The sequence below is a fragment of the Hippopotamus amphibius genome, chromosome 2 (genome assembly GCF_030028045.1).
Source record: "Hippopotamus amphibius kiboko isolate mHipAmp2 chromosome 2, mHipAmp2.hap2, whole genome shotgun sequence".
Taxonomy (NCBI): domain Eukaryota; kingdom Metazoa; phylum Chordata; class Mammalia; order Artiodactyla; family Hippopotamidae; genus Hippopotamus; species Hippopotamus amphibius.
This window is the reverse complement of record NC_080187.1, coordinates 82,376,734-82,404,442: the sequence shown is the minus strand read 5'-3', so window position 1 is coordinate 82,404,442 and position 27,709 is coordinate 82,376,734. Positions and strand designations below refer to the sequence as shown.

The 27,709-nt window shown below is 39.0% G+C and overlaps 1 protein-coding gene across 6 annotated transcripts; it reads right to left on the bottom strand.

Annotated features, from left to right (window-relative positions):
* On the bottom strand, nucleotides 1-27,709 carry KLHL9 (kelch like family member 9). 6 transcript variants are annotated; one of them, XM_057722615.1, is made up of 3 exons: nucleotides 25,235-27,709; nucleotides 22,122-22,226; nucleotides 1-319 (listed from the first exon to the last, which is right to left on the bottom strand). In XM_057722615.1, exon 1 carries the CDS (start codon nucleotides 27,185-27,187, stop codon nucleotides 25,334-25,336), a length of 1,854 nt encoding a protein of 617 aa, XP_057578598.1. In that variant the 5' UTR covers nucleotides 27,188-27,709; the 3' UTR covers nucleotides 1-319; nucleotides 22,122-22,226; nucleotides 25,235-25,333. The 6 variants fall into 6 exon arrangements, with proteins under 6 accessions (XP_057578598.1, XP_057578600.1, XP_057578599.1 ...); XM_057722617.1 differs by having other exon boundaries at nucleotides 1-247; XM_057722616.1 differs by having other exon boundaries at nucleotides 22,122-22,207.

Here is a 27,709-nt window from a genome sequence, read left to right as displayed (position 1 = left end):
GCTTGTGCACAAGGGAGACGGCTGGGGGGGGGGGTGGGGAATGGGAGCAGAAAAAGAAAACGGAAAAAAGACAGCTTCCTGAGTAGAAAGGGTGAGTTGCTTTTATAACAAAAGGAAGGGTTGGGTTCATGATCCCTGATAATTTCCAGAAATTGCCACACGTCTTCGTCCAGCAGCAGGAGGCTCCATGGTGGCTCTCAGGAATGGGGAGTGCTTCTGGGAGGGGAAAGGGGCGCGTGAGAAGTTTCTGCAAGAAAGCCCAGGAACAGGTAAAGCTGAAATTTACAGTTGAGCTTCTTCCTTTGTGGCAGCTAGGTACCTTCATTAGGGTAACAGAGATACAGTTAACGTTTTATTCCTGGGAGGCTGTTGCCCCCTTCTCCGGCCCCACCCCCAGGACTCAGGACCCCAGGGCCTTTGTTCCTTGCTTGCAACGCCTGTTGTGCCCAAGGCTGTGGTCTGGTCTTTTCTCAGAATGGCTGTACTCTTGTCTTCCTTTCTCACCGTGGACATCGACAGCAACCAAGGAATCCCACGTTCCTTGCCATGGGTTCAGGCATGGGCTGGTAAAGATAAATGCTGGTATTTCCACCTGCCTTACCACCCTGCTGCTGCCAGGCTGATTGAAAGGCTCCAGGATTGGGCACCGGCTGTGGGGACTGAGAGTGGACAGGCAGTCTGGTACTTTAGGCCAGGACAGAAACCACAGGCAGGGGTGGTAGTATCTCAGAATGCCTTTAAGCCTGCTACCTTGCTTCCTTGTCATGACCTCCCTGCATCATACTGCTGGATTGCCTCCCTAGCCTGAGGGCGGGGAATCAACTAGCTGACTGGGACACCATGGTGGCGGGGTTGCAAAATGAGTCGGATGGCTGGGTGTGCAGCGGGATTCCGTGCGAAATCCATCTGGCTGATGCAACCATGTGGGGGCGACTGCAGACTCTTGCCTTCTTCATGTCCCGCGTGCCAAGGGCCTCACTTACTCTGGACACTGCTTAGCTGCTGTGGTTTGTACTGCATTTGTGGTATATGGTCACGGTGCACCTCTACGTACCTGACCCTGGGGATGTCTGGGAAGAGGGGTGGACTGAGATTCTAAGGATCGCGCACGGTATATAGGGGTGGGGTGTATGGTCAGGCTATTCAAGGCAGCTCTGCTCTTGCTCTTTGTGCATCACCGGCTAGACTAGTCGCTGCTTCTGCTTCACTTTACAGCCCACTTGCAGGAACATGCTTGCCCCTGCCCCACCTAAAGATGTTGTAATGCTTAGCCCAAAACAGCTCCACCTGCAAGCCTTTTTGTTTTTTTAATTGTATCATCATTTTATTTGAAAAAAAAACTTGAGGAACCAAAGGAAAGGGAAAGGAGTAAAAATTAGGTAAATTTACAAAATCACTTCTGTCTCTTTTAGATATGCAATACCACATGAAACTCTGTCCTATATCACAACAACATGTTTACACATATTTATCTCTATAGTGTACTCACTAGCCAGGCTACAACTCCAAGCTGAATGTTTCTATTAGGTAGTCAATCAACAATTGAAATTCACTATGAACAACATAAAAACATCCTTCCTGCTTTCCTTATTTTCATTTTATATTTTAATATGATAGAGCCTTCAAAATCTGATTCACTCATGCTCTAAGGCTTCTTGAAACATCTTCTGTACAATTTGTATCTCTATTAGAATTTTTTTTTTCAGCTCTTTATTGGAATATAATTGCTTTACACTGTTGTGCCAGTTTCTGCTGTACAACAAAGTGAATCAGCTGTGTTTATACATATATCCCAATATACCCTCCCTCCCGCAACTCCTTCCCACCCTCCCTATCCCACCCCTCTAAGTGATCACCAATCACTGAGTTGCTCTCCCTGTGTTATGCAGCAGCTTCCCACTAGCTATTTTACATTTGGTAGTGTATATATGTCAATACTGCTCTCTCACTTCGTCACAGCTTCCCCTTCGCCCCCTCACCCCATGTCCTCAAGTCCATTATCTACGTCTGCATCTTTATTCTTGCCTTGTCACTGGGTTCATCAGTACCATTTTTTTAGGTTCCATATATATGCGTTAGCATACAGCATGTGTTTTTCTCTTTCTGGCTCACTTTGCTCTGTATGACAGTCTCTAGGTCCATCCACCTCACTGCAAATAACTCAATTTCGTTCCTTTTTATGGCTGAGTAATATCCCATTGTATATATGCCACATCTTCTTTATCCATTCATTTGTTGATGGACATTTAGGTTGCTTCCATGTCCTGGCTATTGTAAATAGTGCTGCAATGAACATTGTGGTGCATATTTCTTTTCGGATTATGGTTTTCTCAGGGTATATGCCCAGTAGTGGGATTGCTGGGACATATGGTAGTTCTATTTTTAGTTTTTTGAGGAACCTCCATACTGTTTTCCATAGTGGCTGTACCAATTTACATTCCCACCAACAGTGCAGGAGGGTTCCCTTTTCTCCACACCATCTCCAGCATTTATTGTTTCTAGATTTTTTAATGATGGCCATACTAACCAGTGTAAGATGATACTTTATTGTGGCTTTGACTTGCATTTCTCTGATGATTAGTGATGTTCAGCATCTTTTCATGTGTTTGTTAGCCATCTGCATGTCTTCTTTGGAGAAATGTCTATTTAGGTCTTCCACCCATTTTTGGGTTGGATTATTTGCTTTTTTGGTATTAAGCTGCATGAGCTGCTTGTATATTTTGGAGATTAATCCTTTGTCCGTTGCTTAATTGGCAAATATTTTCTCCCATTCTGAGGGTTGTCTTGTTTATGGTTTATTTTGCTGTGCAAAAGCTTTTAAGTTTCATTAGGTCCCATTTGTTTATTCTTGATTTTATTTCCATTATTCTAGGATGTGGTTCAAAAAGGATCTTGTTTTGATGTATGTCATAGAGTGTTCTGCCTGTTTTCCTCTAAGAGTTTTATAGTGTCTGGCCTTACATTTTGGTCTTTAATCTGTTTTGAGTTTATTTTTATGTATGGTGTTAGGAAGTGTTCTAATTTCATTCTTTTACATGTAGCTGTCCAATTTTCCCAGCACCACTTATTGAAGAGGCTTTTTTCCATTGTATATTCTTGCCTCCTTTGTCAAAGATAAGGTGCCCATATGTGCATGGGTTTATCTCTGGGCTCTCTATTCTGTTCCATTGATATACATTTCTGTTTTTGTGCCTGTCTTGATCACTGTAGCCTTGTAGTATTGTTTGAAGTCAGAGAGCCTGATTCCACCAGCTCCGTCTTTCCTTCTCAAGATTGCTTTGGCTATTCGGGGTCTTTTGCATTTCCATATGAATCACAAAATTCCTTGTTCTAGTTCTGTGAAAAATGCCATTGGTAATTTGATAGGGATTGTGTTGAATCTGTAAATTGCTTTGAGTAGTATGGCCATTTTCACAATATTGATTCTTCCAATCCAAGAACATGGTATATCCCTCCATCTGTTTGTATCGTCTTTAATTTCTTTCATCAGTGTCCTATAGTTTTCCACATACAGGTCTTTTGCTTTCTTAGGCAGGTTTATTCCTAGATATTTTATTCTTTTTGTTGCAATGGTAAATGGGAGTGTTTCCTTAATTTCTCTTTCTGCCCTTTCATTGTTAGTGTACAGGAATGCAAGAGATTTCTGCGCATTAATTTTATATCCTGCTACTTTACTAAGTTCATTGATTAGTGCTAGGAGTTTTCTGGTAGCATCTTTAGGGTTTTCTATGTATAGTATCATGTCATCTGCAAAGAGTGACAATTTTACTTCTTTTCCAATTTGGACTTGTTTTATCTCGTTTTCTTCTCTGATTGTGTGGCTAATGTTTTCTTCTCTGATTATGTGGCTAACACTTCCAAAACTATGTTGAATAATAGTGGTAAGAGTGGGCACCCTTGTGTTGTTCTTGTTCTTAGAGGGAATGCTTTATTTTTTCACCATTTAGAATGGTGTTGGCTGTTGGTCTGTCACATATGGCTTTTATTATGTTGAGGTAATTTCCTTCTGTGCCCATTTTCTGGAGAGTTTTTATCATAAATGGATGCTGAATTTTGTCAAGTTTTTTCTGCATGTATTGAGATTATCATATGGTTTTTATCCTTCAGTTTCTTAATATGATGTATCACATTGATAGATTTGTGTATATTGAAGAATCCTTGCATTCCAGGAATAAATCCCACTTGATCATGGTGTATGATCTTTTTAATGTGCTGTTGGATTCTGTTTGCTAGTATTTTGTTGACGATTTTTCCATCTATATTCATCAGTGATATTGGCCTGTAATTTTCTTTTTTTGTGACATCTTTGCCTGGTTTTGGTATCACAGTGATGGTGGCCTCGTAGAATGAGTTTGGGAGTGTTCCTTCTTCTGCTATATTTTGGAAGAGGTTGAGAAGGGTAGGTGTTAGCTCTTCTCTAAATGTTTGATAGAATTGGCCTGTGAAGCCATCTGGCCCTGGGCTTTTGTTTGTTAGGAGATTTTTAATCACAGTCTCAATTTCCATTCTTGTGATTGTTTATATTTTCTATTTCTTCCTGGTTCAGTCTTGGAAGGTTGTACTTTTCTAAGAATTTATCCATTTCTTCCAGGTTATCCAATTTATTGGCATATACTTCCTGTAGTAGTCTCTCATGATCTTCTGTTTTTCTGCAGTGTCATCTGTTACTTCTCCCTTTTCATTTTTAATTCTGTTGATTTGCATCTTCTTCCTTTTTTCCCCCATGAGACTGGCTAATGGTTTATCAATTTTGTTTATCTTCTCAAAGAACCAGCTTTTCGTTTTATTGATCTTTGCTATTGTTTCCTTCACTTCTTTTTCATTTATTTCTGATCTGATATTTATGATTTATTTCCTTCTGCTCACTTTGGGGTTTTTCTTTTCTTTCTCTAATTATTTTAGGTGTAAGGTTAGGTTGTTTATTTGAAATTTTTCTTGTTTCCTGAGGTAGGATTGTATTGCTATAAACGTCCCTCTTAGAACTGCTTTTGCTGCATCCCATTTGGATCATTGTATTTTGATTGTCATTTGTTTCTAGGTATTTTTTTATTTCCTCTTTGATTTCTTCAGTGATTTCTTGGTTGTTTAATAGCTTATTGTTTAGCCTGCATGTGTTTGTATTTTTTAGTTTTTTCCTGTAATTGATATCTAATCTCATGGCGTTGTGGTCAGAGAAGATGCTTGATATGATTTCAATTTTCTTGAAATCACCAAGGCTCGATTTGTGGCCCAAAATGTGATCTATCCTGGAGAATGTTCCATGTGCACTTGAGAAGAAAGTGTATTCTGTAGTTTTTGGATGGAATATCCTATAAATAATGTCATTTAAAGCTTGTGTGTCCTTATTTATTTTCTGTTTGGATGATCTGTCCATTGGGGTAAGTGGGGTATTAAAGTCTCCTATTATTATTGTGTTACTGTCGATGTCCCCTTTTATGGCTGTTAGCATTTGCCTTACGTATTGAGGTGCTCCTATGTTGGGTGCATATATATTTATAATTGTTATATCTTCTTCTTGAGTTGATCCCTTGATCATTATGTAGTGTCCTTCCTTGTCTCTTGTAATAGTCTTTACTTTAGAGTCTAATTGTCTGATACGAGTATCACTACTCTGGCTTTCTTTTGACTTCCGTTTGCATGGAATGGCTTTTTCCATCCCCTTACTTTCAGTCTGTATGTGTCCCTTGGTCTGAAGTGGGTTTCTTGTAGGCAGCGTATAGAAGGGTCTTGTTTTTGTATCCATTCAGCCAGTCTGTGTCTTTTGTTTGGAGCACTTAATCCATTTACATTTAAGGTGTTTCTTGACATGTATGTTCCTATTACCATTTTCTTAATTGCTTTGGGTTTGTTTCTGTAGGTCTTTTCCTTCTCTTGTGTTTCCTGCCTAGAGACGTTCCTTTAGCAATTGTTGTAAGGCTGGTTTGGTGGTGCTGAATTCTCTTAACTTTTGCTTGTCTGGAAAGCTTTTGATTTCTCCATCGAATCCGAATGAGATTCTTGCTGGGTAGAGTATTCTTGGCTGCAGGTTTTTCTCTTTCAGGACTTTCAGTATATCCTGCCACTCCCTTCTGGCCCACAGAGTTTCTGCAGAAAGATCAGCTGTTATCCTTATCGGTTTTCCCTTATATGTTATTTGTTGCTATTCTTTTGCTGCTTTTAATATCTTTTCTTTGTGTTTAATTTTCATTAGTTTGATTAAAATACGCCTCGGTGTGTTTCTCCTTGGGTTTATTCTGTATAGGATTTTCTGTGCTTCTTGGACTTGATTAACTATTTCCTTTCCATGTTGGGGAAATTTTCCACTATAACCTCTTCAAATATTTTCTCAGACCCTTTCTTTTTTTCTTCTTCTCCTGGGATGCCTATGAGTCGAATGTTGGTGCGCTTATTGTCATTACCGAGGCCTCTGAGACTGTCTTCTATTCTTTTTGTTCTTTTTTCTTTTTCCTGCTCTGTGGCAGTTATTTCCACCATTCTATCTTCCAACTCACTTACACGTTCTTCTGCCTCAGTTATTCTGCTGTTTATACCATCTACAGTATTTTTAATTTCAGTTATTATGTTGTTCATTACTGTTTGTTTGCCCTTTAGTTCTTCTAGGTCCTTATTAAATGTTTCTTGTAATTTCTCTATTTTGTTTTTGAGATTTTGGATTATCTTTACTATTATTACTCTGAATTCTTTTTTAGGCAATTTTCCTATTTCTCTTCATTTATTTGGTCTTGTGGGTTTTTACCCTGCTCCTTTGCCTGCATGGTGTATCTTTGTTTTCTCATTTTGTCTAATTTGTAGTATTTGCTATCTCCTTTCCCTGTGCTGCCTAGTAGTTTCTGTTCTCTGCCCCCTGTGGTGGGGTTGGTCCACTGTCTTGACTAGGGTTCCTGATGAGAGGGTCTGGTGCCTGCTCTCTGGTGTGTGGATCTGAGTCTTTTCCGTTTGATGAGAAGGGCCATGTCAGGGGGTGTGTTTTAGGGTATTTGTGAGCTTACTATGACTTTAGGTAGTCTGTGTGCTGATTGCTGGGTTTGTGTTCCTGTCTTGTTTATAGTTTGGTGTGAGGTATCCAGCACTGGCAGTTGCAGGCAGTTGGGCGAAGCCAGGTCTTAGCCTCTGATAGAGGCCTCTGTGAGAATTCTCTGTGGTTAATCTTCCCTGTGGCTGAGGCCTCTCTACTGGTCTAGCATCCTGGACTTGGTGCTCCCTCCCCAGAGCCTCTGACTTGAATTCTGGTTGAGGAATCCAGACTCCAGAGGTCACTCTTCTCTTATAGAAATTTCTCTCCCTGGACTTCTATTTTGACCACGAAGATGTTGCTCTAGAAGGCCTGGGCCACTTCTGCGAGTTGACCAAGAAGCACCGGAGTGCCTGGCATCTCTTGAAGATGCAAAACCAGTGCGTCAGACACGCCCTCTTCCAAGACAGGGTGAAACCCTGAGTGGGATGAAACTCTGGACAACTTGGAAGCTGCCAAGGCCCTTTCTTTAGCACAGGATGCTGCCTTGGCAGGGGAGGAGCAGTTGCACCAGACACAGCACCCAGCCAAGGCCTCCCAGAGCAAAAGTCAATGTTTTGGGAGTATATAACCTATTGAACCCTATATGAGTTCTGTCTTTATGTAGATTATAACATTACTGATGGTAGGAGTAAGTCTTTATTTTCTATTCCACATAAATCCAATGTTTTGTGTTGAGTATCCTAAAATCCAGCTGGAGGAGGTCATGGAAAGGACATAACAGCTGGTTGAACTGAGAGCTGGACCCAGGCAATCCCAGGACACACTCGACTATCTCCACCTGCAAGTTGTTAAAAGGGAACTACCTGGCCTGCTGATGGTCATTAACCTGAGGGGTGGTGAGGAACGTGCCTCTCTGCTGCTTGTTTTCTTGCTAATTGATGAGGCAATCTAATGGAAATTCCCAAAATAAAAGTAGCTTCTTCCCTCAAATAGGTAAGATTGCTGCTATGTTTTGTTTGCTGTCCACAGGGTGTGGATGCAGGACATGTTAAGATTCCTTGTCTAGTCAGCCTTGATGTTTTTGGTATTTCTGGGCTCTTTCTTTGGTTTTGAGGCTGGGCAGTTGCAACACTGGAAGGCCTGGGATTGTAGCTCAACAGAAGCCTTCCCACATTTGAAGAGGGTGAAGTAGATTCAACTTGTGAGAAATAGCACAGTTTTCAAGGCACATGTGGGATGGAAGATAGCATTGCTCCTATGCTTGGAAGATAAAATCTCTGAGACTCACCCACAAAAAGACTCCCTCCTGTCTTGCTCTGTGCTTTTAAGTTGTGTATTTTCTGCTCTTAGAGCAAAGACTATGAAATATTTTTTTATCTTCCACAAAGTCTTCAAAATCAGTGGTTTTGATCTTATTTCAAGGGGCTTGGGTACAACGTGTGTTCACATTGCTGAGTTTTTAATGTAGAATATGTGTACACTATAGCTGAGAATGTTATGGACAAACTTCCGTCTTTTTTTTTCTTGCCACATTATTTGAAGAAAATACAGTTAAAAATATTACTTATATGAATAAAGTAAATGGCATGTTCCCCTCTCTCCCTCCAAAAAAATTAGCACAAAATTCTCTTCTGACCACTAACAGCACAGATGGGGCTGGAAGATTGTGCTAATTCTCTCTGGCTGCTCTCACATGCCTTTCTTTCCTGCAGTTGTAATGAAGCCCAGCTAGACCCCCAGGAACAGCTCTATAGTTAAACCAGGTCAGGTTTCCTAACTTTTGCAGTAAATGAGAGTACTCACCATGAAGAACCATGATGAGGCTTAGAAGCACTGAGTGGGAAGGTGATTTGTACACAGTTTGCGCTTGGATTACATGATTCTAAGGAAGTCAGGGAAGATGGTATCAGCTCAGGATTAAAATGTTTGAGCTTATGTGAACTACTGTTTTTTTCTGGAGGTTCTAGGAATACCATGGAGCTTGGGTATCCTTGCTGCTTTCTTATAGTCACCCTAAAGCTGAGCGGGTTGTGTTGTTGGCCACATTTCTTTAGAAATGTTAGGAAGATCCCCTTATGTTCCCCAACGCAAGGGGACTAAGGAGAATCCCATTCCTGTTTTTCTTTGGAAAATATAATGCCAGGATAAATGAAGAATGCAGTGTATGAAAACCTACTACATGAACTTTGGATCTAGTTTGGGAATCACACTGCTGCTCTGTTTTATCAAAATGACCAGTGGCTCAGATCCTTCAAGATGATGATTAGAGATGTATCAGAAAATAGATAAGTATATGATGTGACAGAAGAGTGTTTCTCAATATTCTTGGTATTAACAAAACTAGTTTTTATAGGTCAACTTGGGTAGAAGAAAACTGTTGAAACTGTGGTAGAGGTAAGGTCTGGGGTGTGAAGTCACTCCTAAGGGATGGACATAGGCTGCTATTAAGAGTTAAACTGGAGTAGTGTTGAGATTTTTCTTTTGACCCTGCTCTTCTGAAAGCCAGCAGTGGGATGGTGAGACAGTAAAAGATAGTAGAGCACAATTAATCACTCTTTCTGTGCAGGGATAGACACAGGAGTAGCAGGTTATACATTTTCCTGTGCCTGATACCACCATCTGCAGTCATCTGCACATCTCTCCATATAGAATGGTGTTGGTCCAGCAACATCACTGAAGTAATAACTACCCCAGGGGAGTGAGATTTTGGACAGGAGAATGTTTTAAAAAAATCATTAAAACTGATCAAACATCCAGCTAGCGACTTGTTTGTAGTTTGAGACCAGTTAGTAGCAGTAATGAGATAACTCCAGTTCTGTCATTGTCCTGAATGAAGTCCCCTTGCTGCTCCTGCCTCTGCACACAATCAAGGCTTCAGCAGACTTGGGTCATTCTCAGTTATAATTGTGATCGCTACATAGATCTTGATAGGGCTTCTCTATTGTGCCCCAATAGAGACTCCACATAGGCAGGTTGTCCACTGGGAGCTTTGACTAGCTGCAAGTGCCCAGCAGGATATGTAAAAACCCATTTCTGGACACTGAGTTTGGGGGCTAAGTAGAGGGATCTCCTTGAGCTTGGTCTACACATGGAGTTATTCCCAAATAATAGCCAGAAACCTGCTGCACATGGCTGGTAAGTGGTTGCACTATGAGGTAAGTGGTGAGGGTGAATGAGAAGTGAGGATACCAAAACTGGAGCAGTAAACTAAGTCGACAATGTAAGTGGAATCCATAACCCACTCCCCTTACAGGATGAAGTAGCAAAGTTGAGGGCACAGGTTAGCTCATTAATGGAGAGTCAGCCTGGAAGCTTAGAATACCCTCTTTCCCCATTCTCTGAGCTTAAGTGATGCCTTTGAGGGTGTCTGAATACATAGGATACGTGGAAGGTTTGTGAAATCTGTGTCATCTGGAGAAGGATGGAGAGATTAAGAACCAAACACTGCCTAAAATGAAGAAATGAGTTGTTTTTATGGCTCACTAATTCCTGGCTGGAATGTGTTGGCTCCTATGTGATAAACTATCCTTCCCAACTAAGATAAAAGTTCAGCTAGTAGAAATTAGACCTGCCCCTTACTCACACATGTAGACTCTGCTGATGAGTCAAATGAGTGAAATGAGGCAAAGAATGATAAACCTCTGCCACTGTAGTCACAACCTTCTGGTAGATGGACCAGTAAAGAGCTAGAATACTGCATGAACTTAAAATTGGGAAAGGGATGTATAGACAATGAAACATCTGAGCTCAGGTAACAGACCTTAACTGCTGTCAGCAGCTTTGTATTCATCTTGTTCTAATACTGTATTAAATATAACCTTCTTTGTTCCTCCTGTTCTATCTAGAAAAGAATTGTGGGCATAAGTGCATTCTTGACAGCCTTCAGGAGGCACAATGTAGAAGTCATCTGTTTTCAATCATATCCATCCTGAGAGAAAGAAGACTGAGTATGAGAATATTTTGCTCTGAGACAATGTTTTGGAGGTAGAAGAAATCGGTAGTTCCCTAAGCCAAGAAACAGGCTTTCTTTGAGCCCAGGAATGGTAGTAAGAAGAATTTGGATCAGCTGGTCCAGAAACCAGTCTGTACCACACGTGTGCTTATGCATGTGTTGCTACCTCGGCTGGATGAAAGCCTGTGGATACAGCAGTGATCTCATCCTAGCATCTGCATGGGCAAACCAAAATAAAAAACTCTTGTTATAAGTTCATATAAGAATATTATACATTTACTTATACCTGGATATTTGCACATTAAATTCTTTGTCATTGAAAAGATTTACTCTGTTAAGAGTGATACTTTGTAAGCTGAAGCTCTTCAGTTTACAACCTTTATAAAACTCTAATTATATGAACTTTATCAGTAAGATAAAAGTCAAAGCAATTTAAATTTGTATTTTTGTGTTGTATCAAAGATATTCTCTTTGGCCAAGATGGTGGAGTAGAAAGACCCTGAGCTCACCTCCTCTCACAAGCATGCCAAAATCACAACTACTTGCAGAACAACTATCAGTGAAAAAGACCAGAACCAACCAGAAGAGATCTACAATTAAAAGCATAAAAAAGGAACCACAATGAGAAGGGGTAGGAGGTGTGGGCTTGGATATAATCATGTCCCGTACCCCCCAGGATGGGAGACCCACAAACTGGAGAATAGTTATATTGCAGAAGTTCTCTCATAGGAGTAAGTTCTGAGTGCATGTTGGGCTTCCCAGCCTGGGCATCCTGCATGAAGAAGTCAAGCCCCCAGAGCATTTGGCTTTGAAAGTCATTGGGGCTTTATTTCCCCCAGTCCTTTGGGACTCACAAAATTGATTCCCCTTTTAAAGGGCACACAGTCTCTCTGTAGTGGGACCCAGGGAAAAAGCAGTAAATTGACAGAAGCCTGGGCCAGACCTGTCTGCTGGTCTTGGAGAGTCTCTCAGAGACATAGGTTGGGGGGTGGGAGGGCTGCAGCTAACCCTGGGAAGATAGGCACTGTCAGTAGCCATACTTGGGAGCTCCTTCTACCACGTGGACACTGGTGTGGGCAGGCAGTATCATGGGATTCTCTCTCTAGCTCATTACTGCCAAGACCTGGCTCTACCCAACAGCTTGTAGGTGCCAGTGCTGGGACACCTGAGGCCAAGCAACTTACTGGGTGGATACACAGCAGACAGGCTGTATAAGGACCTCCTGAGCCCCAGAGGCCTCTAGACATGGCTCCACGCACCAGTAGGCAAGCACTGGCCCTCTTGATGAGCCTTACCCATTGAGGGACAAACACCAGATTCAAACCCATGATCCTGCAACCAATGGATCCAGCCTACCCACAGCTAGCCACACCCTGCCCTGGGACAAGCTGGGCCCTGGCTCTGTCCACTAGCAGGCCAAAACAAGCTTGGGGACACCCTGGACCCTGCACCCAACTGTGTCAGGAACCACCTCCCCCACCACCCACTTGGGATCCCTAGGCCCTACAGCCAGACTCCAGGACCTGACTCTGCCTGCCAGTAGTCCAACAATAACCTTGGGACATGGCTTCACCCACCAGTGGGCAGGCAACAACCCCAGAATCTTCTGGACCTTTGCTCTGCCTACCAGTGAGCCAGCACTAGTCCTGTGGCCCCCTGGGGTCTTGTAGTCAGCTGCCCAGTGACAAGGCCCCACTAACCTGTAGGTGGCAGCCTCTGCACCAGGCAGTGCCTGGCAAACAACCACACTGGGGGCTAACCAAGCCTACAGACCTCCCACATAGCCTACCACAACAGAAAAATCCACACAACCCTCACGGGGGTATGCCTAGAGCATATAGCATGGGAGATGAGAGGGGACTGCACTGCTGGGACTCACAAGACATCTCCTACAGAAGGCCACTTCTCCAAGGCCAGGAAACAGACAAAATGAGGTTGCCAAGAAACATGTTCCAGGTGAAGGAAAAATGAAGTGGAGATACACAACCTACCTGAGGAAGAGTTCAGGGTAATGACTGTAAAGATGATCAAAGAACCTGGGAGGAGAATGGTTGCACAGAAAGAGAAGACAGAAGTTTTTATCAGAGTTAGAAAATATATAGAACAATCAAACATATATGAAGAATACAATGACTGAAATGAAAACTATATGTGAAGGAGTCAAGAGCAGACTAAATGATACAGAGAAATGGATCAGTAAGCTGGAAGACAGAGTAGTGTAAATCACTGCTGCTGAACAGAAAGAATGAAAGGAAATGAGGACAGTTAAAGAGACCTCTGGGACTACAATAAGCACAATAATATTTGCATTATATGGGTCCCAGGACGAGAAGAGAGAGGGGAAAAGGAGCTGAGAACATATTGAAGACATAATACTTGAAATTTTCCCTAACCTGTGAAAGGAAACAGTCACTGTTGGGGAAGTTTAGTAATACAGTATTGTTCAGGCCTCAGAGACAGAAATAGGCCTCTAACCTGTGTCCTTGCCTGGACTGTGCACTTGTTTAAACACCTAACAATTGTAGCTAGCAAATCAAATGGTGCTTATGATAAGAAAGGGAGTGTGGTCTTGGAATTTCTTGAGCCCTGGGGACCTGGCCAGTCCCTTGGGGTCTGGAGAATCTTGTGACTCACATGATGAAACCAACAACATTGTTAAAGTAAATCTAGAGCCGCATTTTTTTACACTCAAACTGATGGTATCAGTTTGCGGCCTGGAATTATAAGCAGGAGCCCCCAGAACTCCAATCTGAAGTCTCACCCATGGAGTGGATGCACAGCCCAGGACCCTTCCCAACTGGGACTCTAGATTGCTGTTCCAGGGACTTCCCAGCGCTGCTTGGATCTGGATGTAGGTGCTTCCCCAATTCGGTGATGTATGAGCCTCTGTCTTTACTATTCTGTCTTGGCCAATCATCCTCTTAATTAGTATACTGTGATCTTTGTTAATTTAATAAATTCTCTCTAAATTCTTGCTTAACTGAGTGTAGAGTGGTTATTTTGCCAGCGAATCCTATGAACCTTGAAACTGAAAGTAAGGCTTTGGGCAGTCACCCAAGTCCAGGAAGCACAGACTCCCACAGAGGATTAACCCCAAAAGGAACACACCAAGACACACTGTAATTAAAATGAGAAAAAGAGAAATTAAGAGCAGCAAGAGAAAAGCAACAAACATACAAATCCCCATAAGACTATCGGGTGATTTTTCGGCAGAAACTCTGCAAGCCAGAAGGGAGTGGCACAATATATTTTAAATTAAAGGGAAAAACCTCCAACCAAGAATACTCTACCCAGCAAGACTCTCCTTCAGATTTGGTGGCAAAATCAAAAGCTTCATGGACAAACAAAAACTAAAAGAGTACAGCACCACCAAACCACCTTTACAAATGATAAAGGAATTTTTCCAGGCAAAAAACAAGGCCACAACTAGAAACAAAATTATGAAATGAAAAACCTCACTGGTAAAGGCAAACATAAAGGTAGGAAATCATCCAAGCACAAAGCTAGTAGGAAAAGACAAAAGTGGTCAAATCATCTATATCCACAATAAGCAGTTAAGGGAGGCAAAAAACAATTACATGTAAAACATACCAAAAAAGGTAATCATGAGGGGAGGAAAGTACAATGCATTTGAAATTAAAAGACCGTAACTTAAAACAATCATGTGTGTGTATAATATATAGGTTGCAATATAAAAACCTCATGGGAACCACAAACCAAAAATCTACAGTGCACACACAAAAAGGAAAACCAAACAACATTAAAGACAGTCATTAAATCACAAGAACAAAAGGGGGAAAAAAAAGACCTATAAAAACAACCCCCAAACAATTAACAAAATGGCAGTAAGGATATTATGTTGAGTTACCTTAAACACAAATGGACTAAATGCTCCAATCAAAAGACACAGTGGCCAAATGGACACAAAAATAAGATGATAGATAGACAGATAGATAGATAGATAGATAGATAGATAGATAGATAGATATGCTGCCTACAAGAGACTTCAGATCTAGAGACACACACTGTGAAAGTGAGGGGATGGATAAAGGTATTCCATGCAAATGGAAGTTTAAAGAAAGCCACAGTACCAATACTTATAAGACAAAATAGGCTTTAAAATAAAGACTGTCACAAGGGACAAAGAAGGACACTACACAATGATCAAGGGACCAATCCAAGAAGAAAATATAATTGTAAATATATATGCACTCAACACAGGGGCACCTATATAGATATAAGGCAAATATTAATAGATATAAAAGAAGTCAACAGTAACACAACAATAGTAGGGGACTTTAACACCCTATTTACATCAATGGACAGAACATCCAGACCAAAAATCAGTAAGGGAAGGCTGGTCTCAAGTGACACATGAGACCAGATGGACTTAATTGACATATACAGAGCATTCCATTTGAAAGCAGAAGAATACACATTCTTTTCTAGTGCACATGGAACATTCTCCAGGATTCTCCAGGATAGATCACATGCTAGGCCACGAAACCAGCCTCAGTAAATTTAAAGCTGAAATTAATCAAGCATCTTTTCTGACCACAACACTATGAGACTAGGAAAAAAACTGCAAAAAACACAAACAGGTGGAGGCTAAACAATATGCTGCTAAACAACCAATGGATCACTGAAGAAATCAAAGAGAAAATCAAAAAATACCTAAAGGCAAATGAAAATGAAAACATGACAATCAAAAATCTATGAGATGTAGCAAAAGCAGTTCTAAGAGGGAAGTTTAGAGCAATACAAACTTACCTCAGGAGATGAAAAATCTCAAACAACCTAACTTTACACCTAAAGGAACTAGAGAAAAAACAAACAAACAAAAATACCCCAGAGTTAGTAGATGAAAAGAAAGATCAGAGCAGAAATAGAGACTAAAAATCAAAAGGAAGATCAATGAAACTGAGTTGGTTCTTTGAAGAGATAAACTCAGAAATGAAAAAGGAGATGTTACAACCCAGACCACAGAAATACAAAGGATCCTAAAAGACGACTACAAACTATATGCCAATAAAATGGACAACCTAGAAGAAATAGACAAATTCTTAGAAAGGTAAAATCCCCCAAGACTGAATCAGGAAGAAACAGAAAATATGAACAGACCAATTACCAGTAGTGAAATTGAATCAATAATTTAAAAAACTCCCAAGAAACAAAAGTCCAGGACCAGATTGCTTCATAGGTGAATTCCACCAAACATTTAAAGAAGAGTTAACACCTATCCTTCTCAAACTATTTTCAAAAATTGCAGAGGAAGGGACATTTCCATACTCATTCTATGACGCCAGCATCACCCTGATACCAAAACCAGACAAAGATACCACACACACACACATATTACAGGCCAGTATCACTGATGAACATAATTGCAAAAATACTCAAAAAAATATTAGCAAACTGAATCTAACAATACAGTAAAAGGATCATACACCATGATCAAGTAGGATTTATCCCAGGGGTGCAAGGAGTTTTCAATATCCACAAATCAATGTGATATGCCACATTAAAAAACTGAAGAATAAAAACTGTATGATCATCTCAGTAGATGCAGAATAAGCTTTTGACAAAATTCAACATCCATTTATGATAAAAACTCTCCAGAAAGTGGGCATAGAGGAAACATAAGATAATGGAGGCCATATATGACAAGCCCACAGCTAACATACTCAATGGTGATAAGTTGAAAGCATTTCCTCTAAGATCAGGAACAAGACAAGGATGCCCACTCTTGCCACTTTCATTCAACATAGTCTTGGAAGTCCTAGAAATGTCCAGAAAAGAATAAGAAATAGAAAGGAATCTGAATTGGAAAAGATGTGAAACTGTCACTGTTGGCAGATGACATGATATTCATAGAAAAATCCTAAAGATGCCATCAGAAAACTACTAGAGTTAACCAATAAATTTGGTAAAGCTGCAGGATACAAAATTAATATACAGAAATTGCTTGCATTTCTGTATACTAACAACAAACTATCAGAACAAGAAATTAAGGAAACAATCCCATTTATCACTGTACCAAAACGAGTAAAATACCTAGGAATAAACCTACCTAAGGAGGTAAAAGACCTGTACTCAGAAACTATAAGACACTGATGAAAGAAACTGAAGATGTCACAGATGGAAAGATATAATGTGTTCTTGGACTGGAAGAATTAACATTGTCAGAATGACCAAACTACCCAAGGCAATCTACAATTCAAAGCCATCTTTATCAAAACACAAAAAGCATTTTTCAGAGACATAAAACAAATAATTTTAAAATTTGTATGGAAACACAAAAGACCCCGAATAGCCAAAACAATCTTGAGAAAGAAGAATGGAGCTGGAGGAATCATGTTCCCTAACTTGAGTATATTACAAAGCTACAGTAATCAAAATAGTATGGTACTGGCACAAAAACAGACACAGAGATCAATGGAAAAGTATACAGAGCCCAGAAATAAACTGACATACTTATGGTCAAATAATCTCTGACAAAGGAGGCAACAATATACAATAGAGAAAAGACAGTTCTCTTCAATAAGTGGTGCTGGGAAAACTGGATAGCTACATGAAAAAGAATGAAATTAGAATACTCTCTAACACCATATACGAAAATAAGCTCAAAATGGATTAAAGACCTAAAGGTAAGATTGGATACCATAAAACTCCTAGAGGGAAACATAGGCAGAACATCCTTTGACATAAATTGTAGCAATATATTTTTTGATCTGTCTCCTAAAACAAATAAGAGCAAAAATAAACAAATGTGACCTAATTAAACTTAAAAAGATTTTGCACAGCAAGGGAAACCATCATCAAAAAGAAAAGATAATCTACTGATTGGGAGAAGATATTTGCAAATGATATAACCTATAAGGGGTTAATATTTAACATATATAAACAGCTTATATAACAACATCAGAAAAAAAAAAAAAAAAAAAAAGGCCTGATTAGAAAATGGGCAGAACTGAACAAATATTTTCCCAAAGAGGAAATGCAGATGGCTAACAGGCACATGAAAAGATGTTCAACATCACTAACCATCAAGGAAATGCAAATCAAAGCCACAATGAGATGTCACTTCACCCCTGTCAGAATCATCAAAAAGAACACAAATAACAAATGTTGGTGAGGATGTGGAGAAAATGGAACCCTTGTACACTGCTGATGGGAATGTAAATTGGTGCAGCCACAGGAGAAAACAGTGTGGAGGTTTCTCAAAAAACTACAAATAGAAATACCATATGACCCAGAAATACATATCCAGAAAAAACAAAAACACCAATTCAAAGCGATATGTGCAGGACTTCCCTGGTGGTCTGTTGTTTAAGAATCTGCCTTCCAATGCACGGGACATGGGTTCAAGCCCTGGTTGGGGAACTAAGATCCCACATGCCACAAGGCAACTAAGCCTGCACCACAATTAGAAGCCTGCATGCTGCAATGAAGAGTCCGTGTGCCGCAACAAAAGATCCTGCATGTTGCAAGTGAGGCCTGACATAGCCCACCCAAAAAAATATACATATATACATGCACCCCAATGCTCATAGAAGCATTATTTACAATTGCTAAGATATGGAAGCAAACTAAGCGTCCATCAACAGATGAATGGATAAAGATGTGATATCTATATACAACAGAATACTGCTCAGCCAAAAAAAAGAATGAAATTTTGCCATTTGCAGCAACATGGATGGACTTGGAAGGTATTATACTAAGTGAAATAAATCAAAGACAAATACTGTATGATATCACTTACATATGGAGTCTAAAAAACACAACAAACTAGAGAATATAACACAAAAGCAGACTCACAGATATAGAAAACAAACTAGTGGTTACCACTGGGGAGAGGGGATAGGGAAGAAAGGAGGGGCAATACCTGGGACAGGGAATTAAGAAGGGCAAACTATTACATATAAGTAAGCTACAAGGACATATTGTACTACACAGGGAGTGTAGCCAATATTTTATAATAACTAAATGGAGCATAACCTTTAAAATTGTGAATCACTATATTGTATGCCTTACATAATATTGCACATCAATTATATTTCAATTAAAAAAATTTTAATGGAACCACAGGGAAAATATATATATATATTCTCTGATTATCTGACCTTCTTCTCTGTATACCAAGAGTTACCAAGAAATATATATATACTGATTATCTGACCCTCTCTATATAGGAAGATTTTGTATTCATTTGAGTATGACCTGAAGATTCTGAACTTTCACATACACTATAAAAACTTCTGCCGTTTTTTGTCATTACTGTTTTTTTTTTTTTAAAAACCTACATTTTATGTCATCTATCTAATTAAGGATTTTAAATTTCAACCAGTGGATGGCAGAATAACATCAACCCCTAGAAAGTAGTTGTTCAGAAACTGTTACCAAGAAAATAGAGGAACTATCTATTATTAGTGCATTTGGTTAAGGACCACAAATTCAATAGTTCTGTAGTGTATGCAGTCATCTTTAGTGAATACCTAAGTTTTTTTTTCAGCCATCACTCTGCCATTCAAATATATGCTTAACAGTGAATACTAGCGACACAGATAAGGTATCAAAACCAGGGGGGAGAAATTCCAAAAAATTCATTTTTAAAAGTATTTATGGAAGGTCTGATGGGCTCATATTAGGATAGCAAGTAACAATAGTATCATGCTGATATTGCCAGTTTCTGGCTTACTCATTTTTCATTACTAATTCCAGAAATACCCTTAATGTCCAAAAGTTATGAAATTTGGAAGATAATCTTTTACCACTCTTGCCAGGTTGCTTTCTAAATTATACCAACTGTTAATACATTCAGCAATGTTCAAGAGTGCTTTCTAACCCAACAGCTGAAAACAAAAACCACTTTTTCAGTATCTGACATGAAAAAAATTAAATTGCCACCTCAATAAATTTTGTTAAGTGTGGTGAAGATATTAATCTCTCACTTTTTAAGACTCCCAATTGGTGAGGAATAAATAGATATTTCATGAACAAGATCAAGAATATTTTTAATGGAGGAATTCTAAATTCTAATTCTAGAATTACCCTTATTAAAATTAAAAGGCACAATGCCTTGTGTTACAACTATAATCTGCTGGAAGTTATGAAACAAATAATATGAAACAACGTTTTTTAAACTATGCAGATAACATGACTCTTTAAGGTAAAAAAAAAAAAGAATCCCCCAAAATCCCCTCAAAATGTTAAGAACCAATGAGAGTAGTTATGAAAACCAACACAGTAAAATCATATATTTCCTACTACTGCAATAGTATCAAATATAATGTGAAAACAAAACCCCATTCAAAACAGCAATCTATATGCTAAAGACAACTGGAATAAAAGATCATTATAACTGATGAAAAAGACCCTAGTTTGCCCATATTATAATTAAGATTTTTATTACATGATTTTTACAAAGCATAAAAATTCAGTGAGACTAAAGATTATTCAAAAAGTTGTGACAGAACAACTGGATAATAACTTGGAAACATACAACTAGTAAAAAGCTGTATCCATGGACTTCCCTGGTGGCACAGTAGTTAAGAATTCACCTGCCAATGCAGAAGACAAGAGTTCAATCCCTAGTCCAATAAGATCCCACATGCCACAGAACAACGAAGCCTGAGAGCCACAACTACTGAGCCCATATGCTGCAATTCCTAAAGGCCGTGCGGCTACAGCCTGTGCTCTGCAATAAGAGAAGCCACCACAATGAGAAGCCCGCACATTGCAATGAAGTGTAGCCCCTGCTTGCCACAGCTAGAGAAAGCCAGCATGCAGCAATGAAGACCCAATGCAGCCAAAAAAAAAAAAAAAAAAAAAAAAAGCTGTATCCACAACACACAGCGTAATTACACCATCACATGATGGGGGGAAGTTGTGCAAGAAAGCATTAAAAAAATGACAAAAGAAAAACTAATTTCACAAAATTACAAAAAAATACCTTGTATGTTAAGATATATATTCAAAGAAAAAAGATGAGAAAATACTTGCTATAAAAATTAATATTCTTAATATAAAAGGAATTTTCATAAATTTATTTTAAAAATTCATCTTCATTTCAACCAGAAAAAAGCTATTTGAACAAGAGACAAGCAGTAAATGCTACCCTAGCATGTTGAGAGTAAGCACTGAAAAGCAACAGAATAGAGGACAAGGAATGTGACATCAGTACTATGTAAAAAAACAAAAAATTATCACCTAAAGGTCAACATGTAAAAAAGACAGACATATTTGACTATTAAATTGAATGTGTGAAGGTGGTCAAAAGATACAAATAGGTCCTGAGGATATAATGTTCAGCATGGTGACTATTAACAACACTGTACTGTATACTTGAAAGTGCTGAGAGGAGATCTTAAAAGTTCTCATTTCGGGAAAAAAAAACTGTGTAGCTATGTGTGATAATGGAAGTTAATTAGACTTGTGATCATTTCATTATATATACACATATAGAATCATTATGTTGTAGGCCTGAAACTAATAAATGTCATTATATCTGAATTTTAAAAAATTGACTAGCCTTGCCCCATAAAAATGACATAAACTGAGGAAAAATGTAGCTAATAGGACACTTAATAGACAGGAACAGATGATTCACATATGAAAAAATGCACATGCTCAATAAGCAAAATATTCAGTGTTTCTGATAATTAAAGAAACATAAATCCAAACAGTAAGATAACTAGAACTGCCAAGATTTCCTTTGAAATAGTCACTAAACACATTCTGGTAAAAACGCATAGTCACACACTCCTGGAAATATTTTTCAAAAGCCTAACAAAGCCTACACTATTTGACTCAGATTTTACTTAGAATTTATCACAGGGTAATAGAGATGGACAAAATTTTATGAAATATTAAATCTTGCCTAATTTATGATAAAAAATTGGGGGTAGGTATTTAAATATATACCCATAGGGAATGGAAAAAAATATAAAGGCACATTCATGGGTGAAATAGTGTATAGACATTTAACACTTTCAAACAAAAGAACTTGTGAAAATCATTAAGACAAAACTAAAGTAAAATATTATGATACAATACAATGCCAATTAGTAACAACTACCTTACTAAATGCTTCTCTGTGTTTTATGCTAATCACTTTATAGTATTATCTCCTTACAATTCTGATACAGATACAATTATTAATGCCTATCACCAATCCCACAGACAAATGGAAAAATAAAGCTTAGGTTAACTTACCCTAAGGTCTTTCAATTGTTGAGCTTCTGATAGAATGCTGGTTTTACTTCTCGATAGTATGTTTCTGTAGTTTTGAATGAAATTTTCTGTAGGAGTATATTTTGTCTTTATAATCAGAACAAGATAATTTTAATTACAAACCAGAAAAATTTGAACATGATTAAAATCTTTGCAGGTAAACTACAGAAATACTATTCTTGGCAAGTGGGAAAAAAATTAAGTATGGATTTTTATCTGGTTTAAAAATGGAATCTGGTTTTCTTAATGCACAAGCATTTGATAATTAGGAAAAAAGCATCTTACATATTTTTTTCTAATACATACAGATTTTGAAAAACTTGGAGAAAGCCATAATGATAGCAGTGTGTGCCTCTGCAAGTTGAACTTATTTCCTTTTATCTTAAAGGTCTGGCATATTCGCAACGTATTTGACAAATGTCTGTACATACGTATATTCATAATATACCTAGTATTAACATAAGTTACCTTTGACATGTGGAATCACTGCTAATTTACACCCTCTGTTCATTTTTTATTTTCCTGTACTTACTGTAATAGACAGGAATTATTTTCATAATCAGAAAACTTAACAAAAGTTAATTTCTGAACCTATCAGAAAAACTAAAGCAAGAAATAAATTAACAGAATGCTTTACGTGCTTGCAGTTTTTATCCTTTCAAATATTTTTCTAAATTTTCTGTTTAAAAAAAAACGTCACAGCTTGTAAAATAAAGATACCTTTCCAATCATTTCAGTCACCTGAAATTTGCATATCTGTAAGGAAGGAATTCCAGATTTAATTAGATTTCATTAGCATAGCACCAGTCAGCTGTCTTGTGATTATCAAGAGACCTGTCAATTGCAGAAAATTATACAGTAAAAGGATGAGAGGTGGGATTTGTGAGGCTGGAGGTAGGGGGTATAGGTGGAGCGGTTAACTTACCTGCCTAAATATTTAATTACAAAGCAACAGGGTCAAATGTAACAGAAGGCAGAAATCTTCTCTCAACAAGGGAAACAGGAAAAGCTTATGCAGAACAGATATGGGGCAATACCATCTCAGCATGTCAGAATTAGAACCAAAAAAGTAATACATCAAAATGATGTAAAAAATAAAGGAACCATAGCAACATTATAACCAAAAGGTCATAACGAAAAAACATGGACAAATTTGATCTCAAAAATGAACTGAATTGGCCTGCCTTTGTAAACCTCTAACAGATTGAGAAAAAAGTCAATGCAAGCAAATGCCAGTTAAATTATATTTATTATATAAAGAGATCCTATAACTTGATATGAAAAAGAAAGCAACTCCTATAGGTATTACAAGGGCAAAGGACACTAAAATCTAGAGGAACACAGCTACTCAAAAAACACAACTATTTAACGTCATTTATAATTAAGGAAATAATTGTGATGCTATTTCTTGCTTACTCAATGCACAAAGTTATTAGCAATTTCTACTTTTTCTATTTCCTAAATGTACTCAAATGTGCTATCTTTAGTAATAAAAAATTGAGTCATTAAAAAAAATAGGAAGTATGAAATATTCTGCCAATGCAGAAATCATAAAAGCATTAAAATGAATCAACACCTGTATGGGCAGTGAGGTTCAGATCACTTGAAGCCAATTCCTTTCATCTTGGTTCCTGAGTTTTATTATGAGATTGTCAATAAGGAGGTTGTTCCTGATTTATACTATGACAATCTCCCAAGGATAGGGATATATATGTAAATATATATGTATGTAAATGTATATATGTAAATTTTTTCCTCAGGTAGACAATTATTCCAGGGAAGTAACTTCAGATTCTTCAGAATCACTCACTTCAGAGGACTCCTGTGATTCTATTTGCTGATAAGGTCCCATTAAGATCTCCCCATGTGGTGGTTCTCAACCAGTAGGGATGCCCTTGGTATTGAAGAGAGTGAAGATCTACTTTAGTACTGCCTGCAAGACAGCAGTGTCCTAGTCTTTCTATAGCTGGCTTCTTAGGGAATCTGAAGTTGGTCCTGTCCTTTAGACATAGCCAAAAGTACATTTTTCTGATTTGACCCCAAACAGTACATCTTCTGCTTGCTCAGATCACAGCCTTGAGGCATATCACACAAAGCTCAGGATACAGGTGGGCTGGAGCAGCACCAGGGCAACCTCCTCAAATCAAATAGTCATGTTAGAATGACTAAGTTGGGAGACTGAACTTAACCTATAGATTTGCTCAGCATGTTTTTCTTTGTCTTTTTCAAAAGTTTTACTGAATAAAAAGGTGGGAAGTAGCAGGGCCTAAATTTACTGAGCAAAAGCAATTCTCTGAGACTTGAACTTTGCTAAATAACCTGTATAAAGGCAACTCCACAGAAAACAATATACAAGCAGAAAAAGTAACAAGTTTCATCTGTAGTAACAGTTGAGTCAAATGACAAATTTAGTTATCAATTTAAAGTTGTAGTTCTTATCTACATCAATTCAGTAAGATTACATAGACATTTATTCTCTAGTACAGAATTCCCATTTGAATAGCAATAGCTGCTACGTGGAAGAAAGGAATTTAAATTTAAAAACAATTTCACTATAGCTGAAATGCCAATGAATTTAAAAATTATATATGTGTATGCATGGATATACGTGTGTGTGTGTGTGTGTGTATTTTCTCTCTCCCTCTCCCCAGAAAGAAATATGAAACCCTGACTTAGGGTTATACTATTTTTTGAGTTAATATTTTTGAATTTATCATTTCTCCAGTCTGCCTAAGAATCATCACATATTCTGAATGTACCCACACAATCTGGTGAGTCAGCAGCTGTGTCAAAAATTCTACGATAAAAGGGAGGCAGCTAATAAGGCTTGGCAACCTTTTTTATTATTTTAGATTAGAGCAGGCAGCCTCCCTCTGATGTTTTGTAGTCAAAGATGAAAACGTTCAACTTTGAAGCATAATGAACATAATTATACATTTACTACAATCACCTACACTCTGACTTACACACCACCACAAAAAGACATCTAACAAACATCTTTCTAAAGTAGCTGGCTATGTTGAATATATTTTCAGAATGTACGTTAACCATATGATAAAGATACTAAGCCAAACAATACAAATAACATCAATTACCTTTTTATCTAATAACTGTACCAATCATTGTAAGGAGATACAACTGAAGGGGAAGTATGGGATCATTCATGATGCACTGCAAAGGAGTACACCTTGGTCCTAAGAATGATCTGAAGGTGCTGAAAGAGGTGATTCTCTGGAAGGTGACCCAGGGTTTTCTTCAGGTGGAAAAACTGTAAGAGTACAAGCTCGAATGCCACCAAGTGACTCTGGAAGGTCAAAAACTTTATGCCACTCGTCCTTTTCTGGGTCATATTTCTGGACAATTTCTACCATACAACGATTATTCCAAGAATATCCACCTACAACATAGATTTTATTTTCAAAGACAGCAACTCCAACATCACTTTGACCTCTTAACATGGCAGCAATTGGTGTCCACTGGTCAAGGGTTGGTGAATAGTATTCACAGCTTAGAACGTCATCATAATCACTTGTTCCTCTGAAGTGATTGCCACCAATGACATAGAGCTTGTCTCCAACTGTACACATGCAATGCAGACCTCTGACTGTAGTCATTGGAGCCTTCTGTGTCCATTTGTCTGTATCAGGGTCAAAACACATGAGCTCATTTTGGAAAGTGTCATGAGTAATTCCTCCTGAAATATACATTAAGCCCCCATACACTGTCCCAGCGTGGCCATAGTGAGGTTCACTCATTTTTGCAACATAGCTCCACTCATTCATCCTTGGATTGTAACATTCTACTGTAGCCAGCTCACCAGCTGCACTTCGCCCACCCACCGCATACAAATGTCCTTTGAGAGCGCTCAAGTGGAAAAATGTGCGCTTTTCATTTAATGATGCAACCTGCATCCACTTATTATACCGAGGATCAAATCTGAAAACTGTATCAACAGCAGTTTTCCCTTTTGTATCATAATTACTTTGACCACCAACTACATAAAGAAAGTTTCCAATGACAGCAATGCCATGCTGGTAACGAGGAGCATCCATGGGGGCTAAAGATCTCCACTCTTGCACCCTTTCATCATACATTCGTAATTCTTTACTGACAACCAGCTGCTGCCTCAAAACTCCTCCTAATGTAACCAAGTGTGTCGAGTCAGATCGAATGGCAGTTCTATCTGACTGCATCACCGGCTGCATATATGGCATCATTTGGTAATTGCTAGCTTCCAAAAGCAAATTCACACAGGTGTTGTCTGTTCTCATGAAATCTACTGTCTGCACATAATTGATGAGATCCTGTGGTGTCATCAGTGGAAATCGAATATTCTTCATTAATTTTGCAGCATAATCCATCCGAGGGTCTTCCAACCTTAGCCAGCGACAGGCAGCCTTGAAGAGCTCTAGTTCAGTACAGTGCTTAAGACTATTGCTGGAAAGCACAAAGGCAAGCCGTTCAAAAGGGAGTTTTAGAAACTCCCCAGTACTCAATAATGCAGGAAAATTCTTCAGGATGAAATTATTGACATATTTATCTACCTCAATAAGATTATAGGTGTTAGCAATTCGTCCAACTTCAACACAGTTATCTAAAGAGACTCCTGAAATAAGGAACACTTTACAGAAGTCTAAAACAGGTAAAATTTGCAAAAAGCTGGCAGCTTCAAGTGTGTCCTGAAGATTGTCCATATTAAGAGAAAGTTTTGCAGTATAAATAAAATCAATTATTTTCTTCAGACCAACTTTGTTCACCCCATGAAGCTTAATGCACATTAAATCTTGTTCTTTCATTCCACCTGTGAACATAGCTTTGAAATAATCACTAGCGGACGCCATCATAGCTCTATGAACTGGGAAGATTTCATCTCCATCACCTGGTACCAGAGTCACATCACAAAGCAATCCTTCTATCCTAAGCTGATCAAAGCCTTGCAATACCACCGAACTGTGAGTATTGCTGGTAAAAAAACGTGTGGTTCCTGCCTTGCAAGGCTGTAAATGGGCGGAAACGCCCATTTCACCGTTACCAAGAGACACTTTCATGTGAAAGCCTTCCTCTTGCACAAAGATGTTTGCCGGACAAAGAGGTTATGACCTGAAAGCTTTAAAGGAAATGAGGGTGTCCCAAGAGGAAGAGAGCTCGCTTTCCTTATCAAGGGCAAACAGTCACTGTGGCACACCTCAGAACACACCAGTCATTCACTGAAAACTGTTCTGCAGCAGGACCACAGAGGGCTGTGGACCTCAAATCTGATTATTGTGTAGATGACTCATCACCTGAAGGCAGTTAAGTGACCCGGTTCACCTCGGCCGGCCTGCGCTGCCGCTCCTCCCGCAGTTTCGCTCCGGGCCAAGGGGGAGGTGCCGCCACGTCCTGCGGCCCCGCGGCTCGCTCGGCGGCGAAGCCGGGCCCCTCAGCGAGCGGCCCTCCGCACCCTCCGCTGTCCTTAGATAGTCGCCGCGGCTACGGGCCCGTCCTGGAGCAAGGGCCTGGAACACCGGCCTGGAACGCGGGCCGAGCTCCCGACGCCGAACCGGTCCTTCCGGAGAAGCCTAGTCCCAGGA

Excerpts from the sequence above, each read along its gene's own strand:
- KLHL9 (XM_057722615.1), bottom strand. The coding sequence starts at position 27,187 with ATGAAAGTGTCTCTTGGTAACGGTGAAATGGGCGTTTCCGCCCATTTA.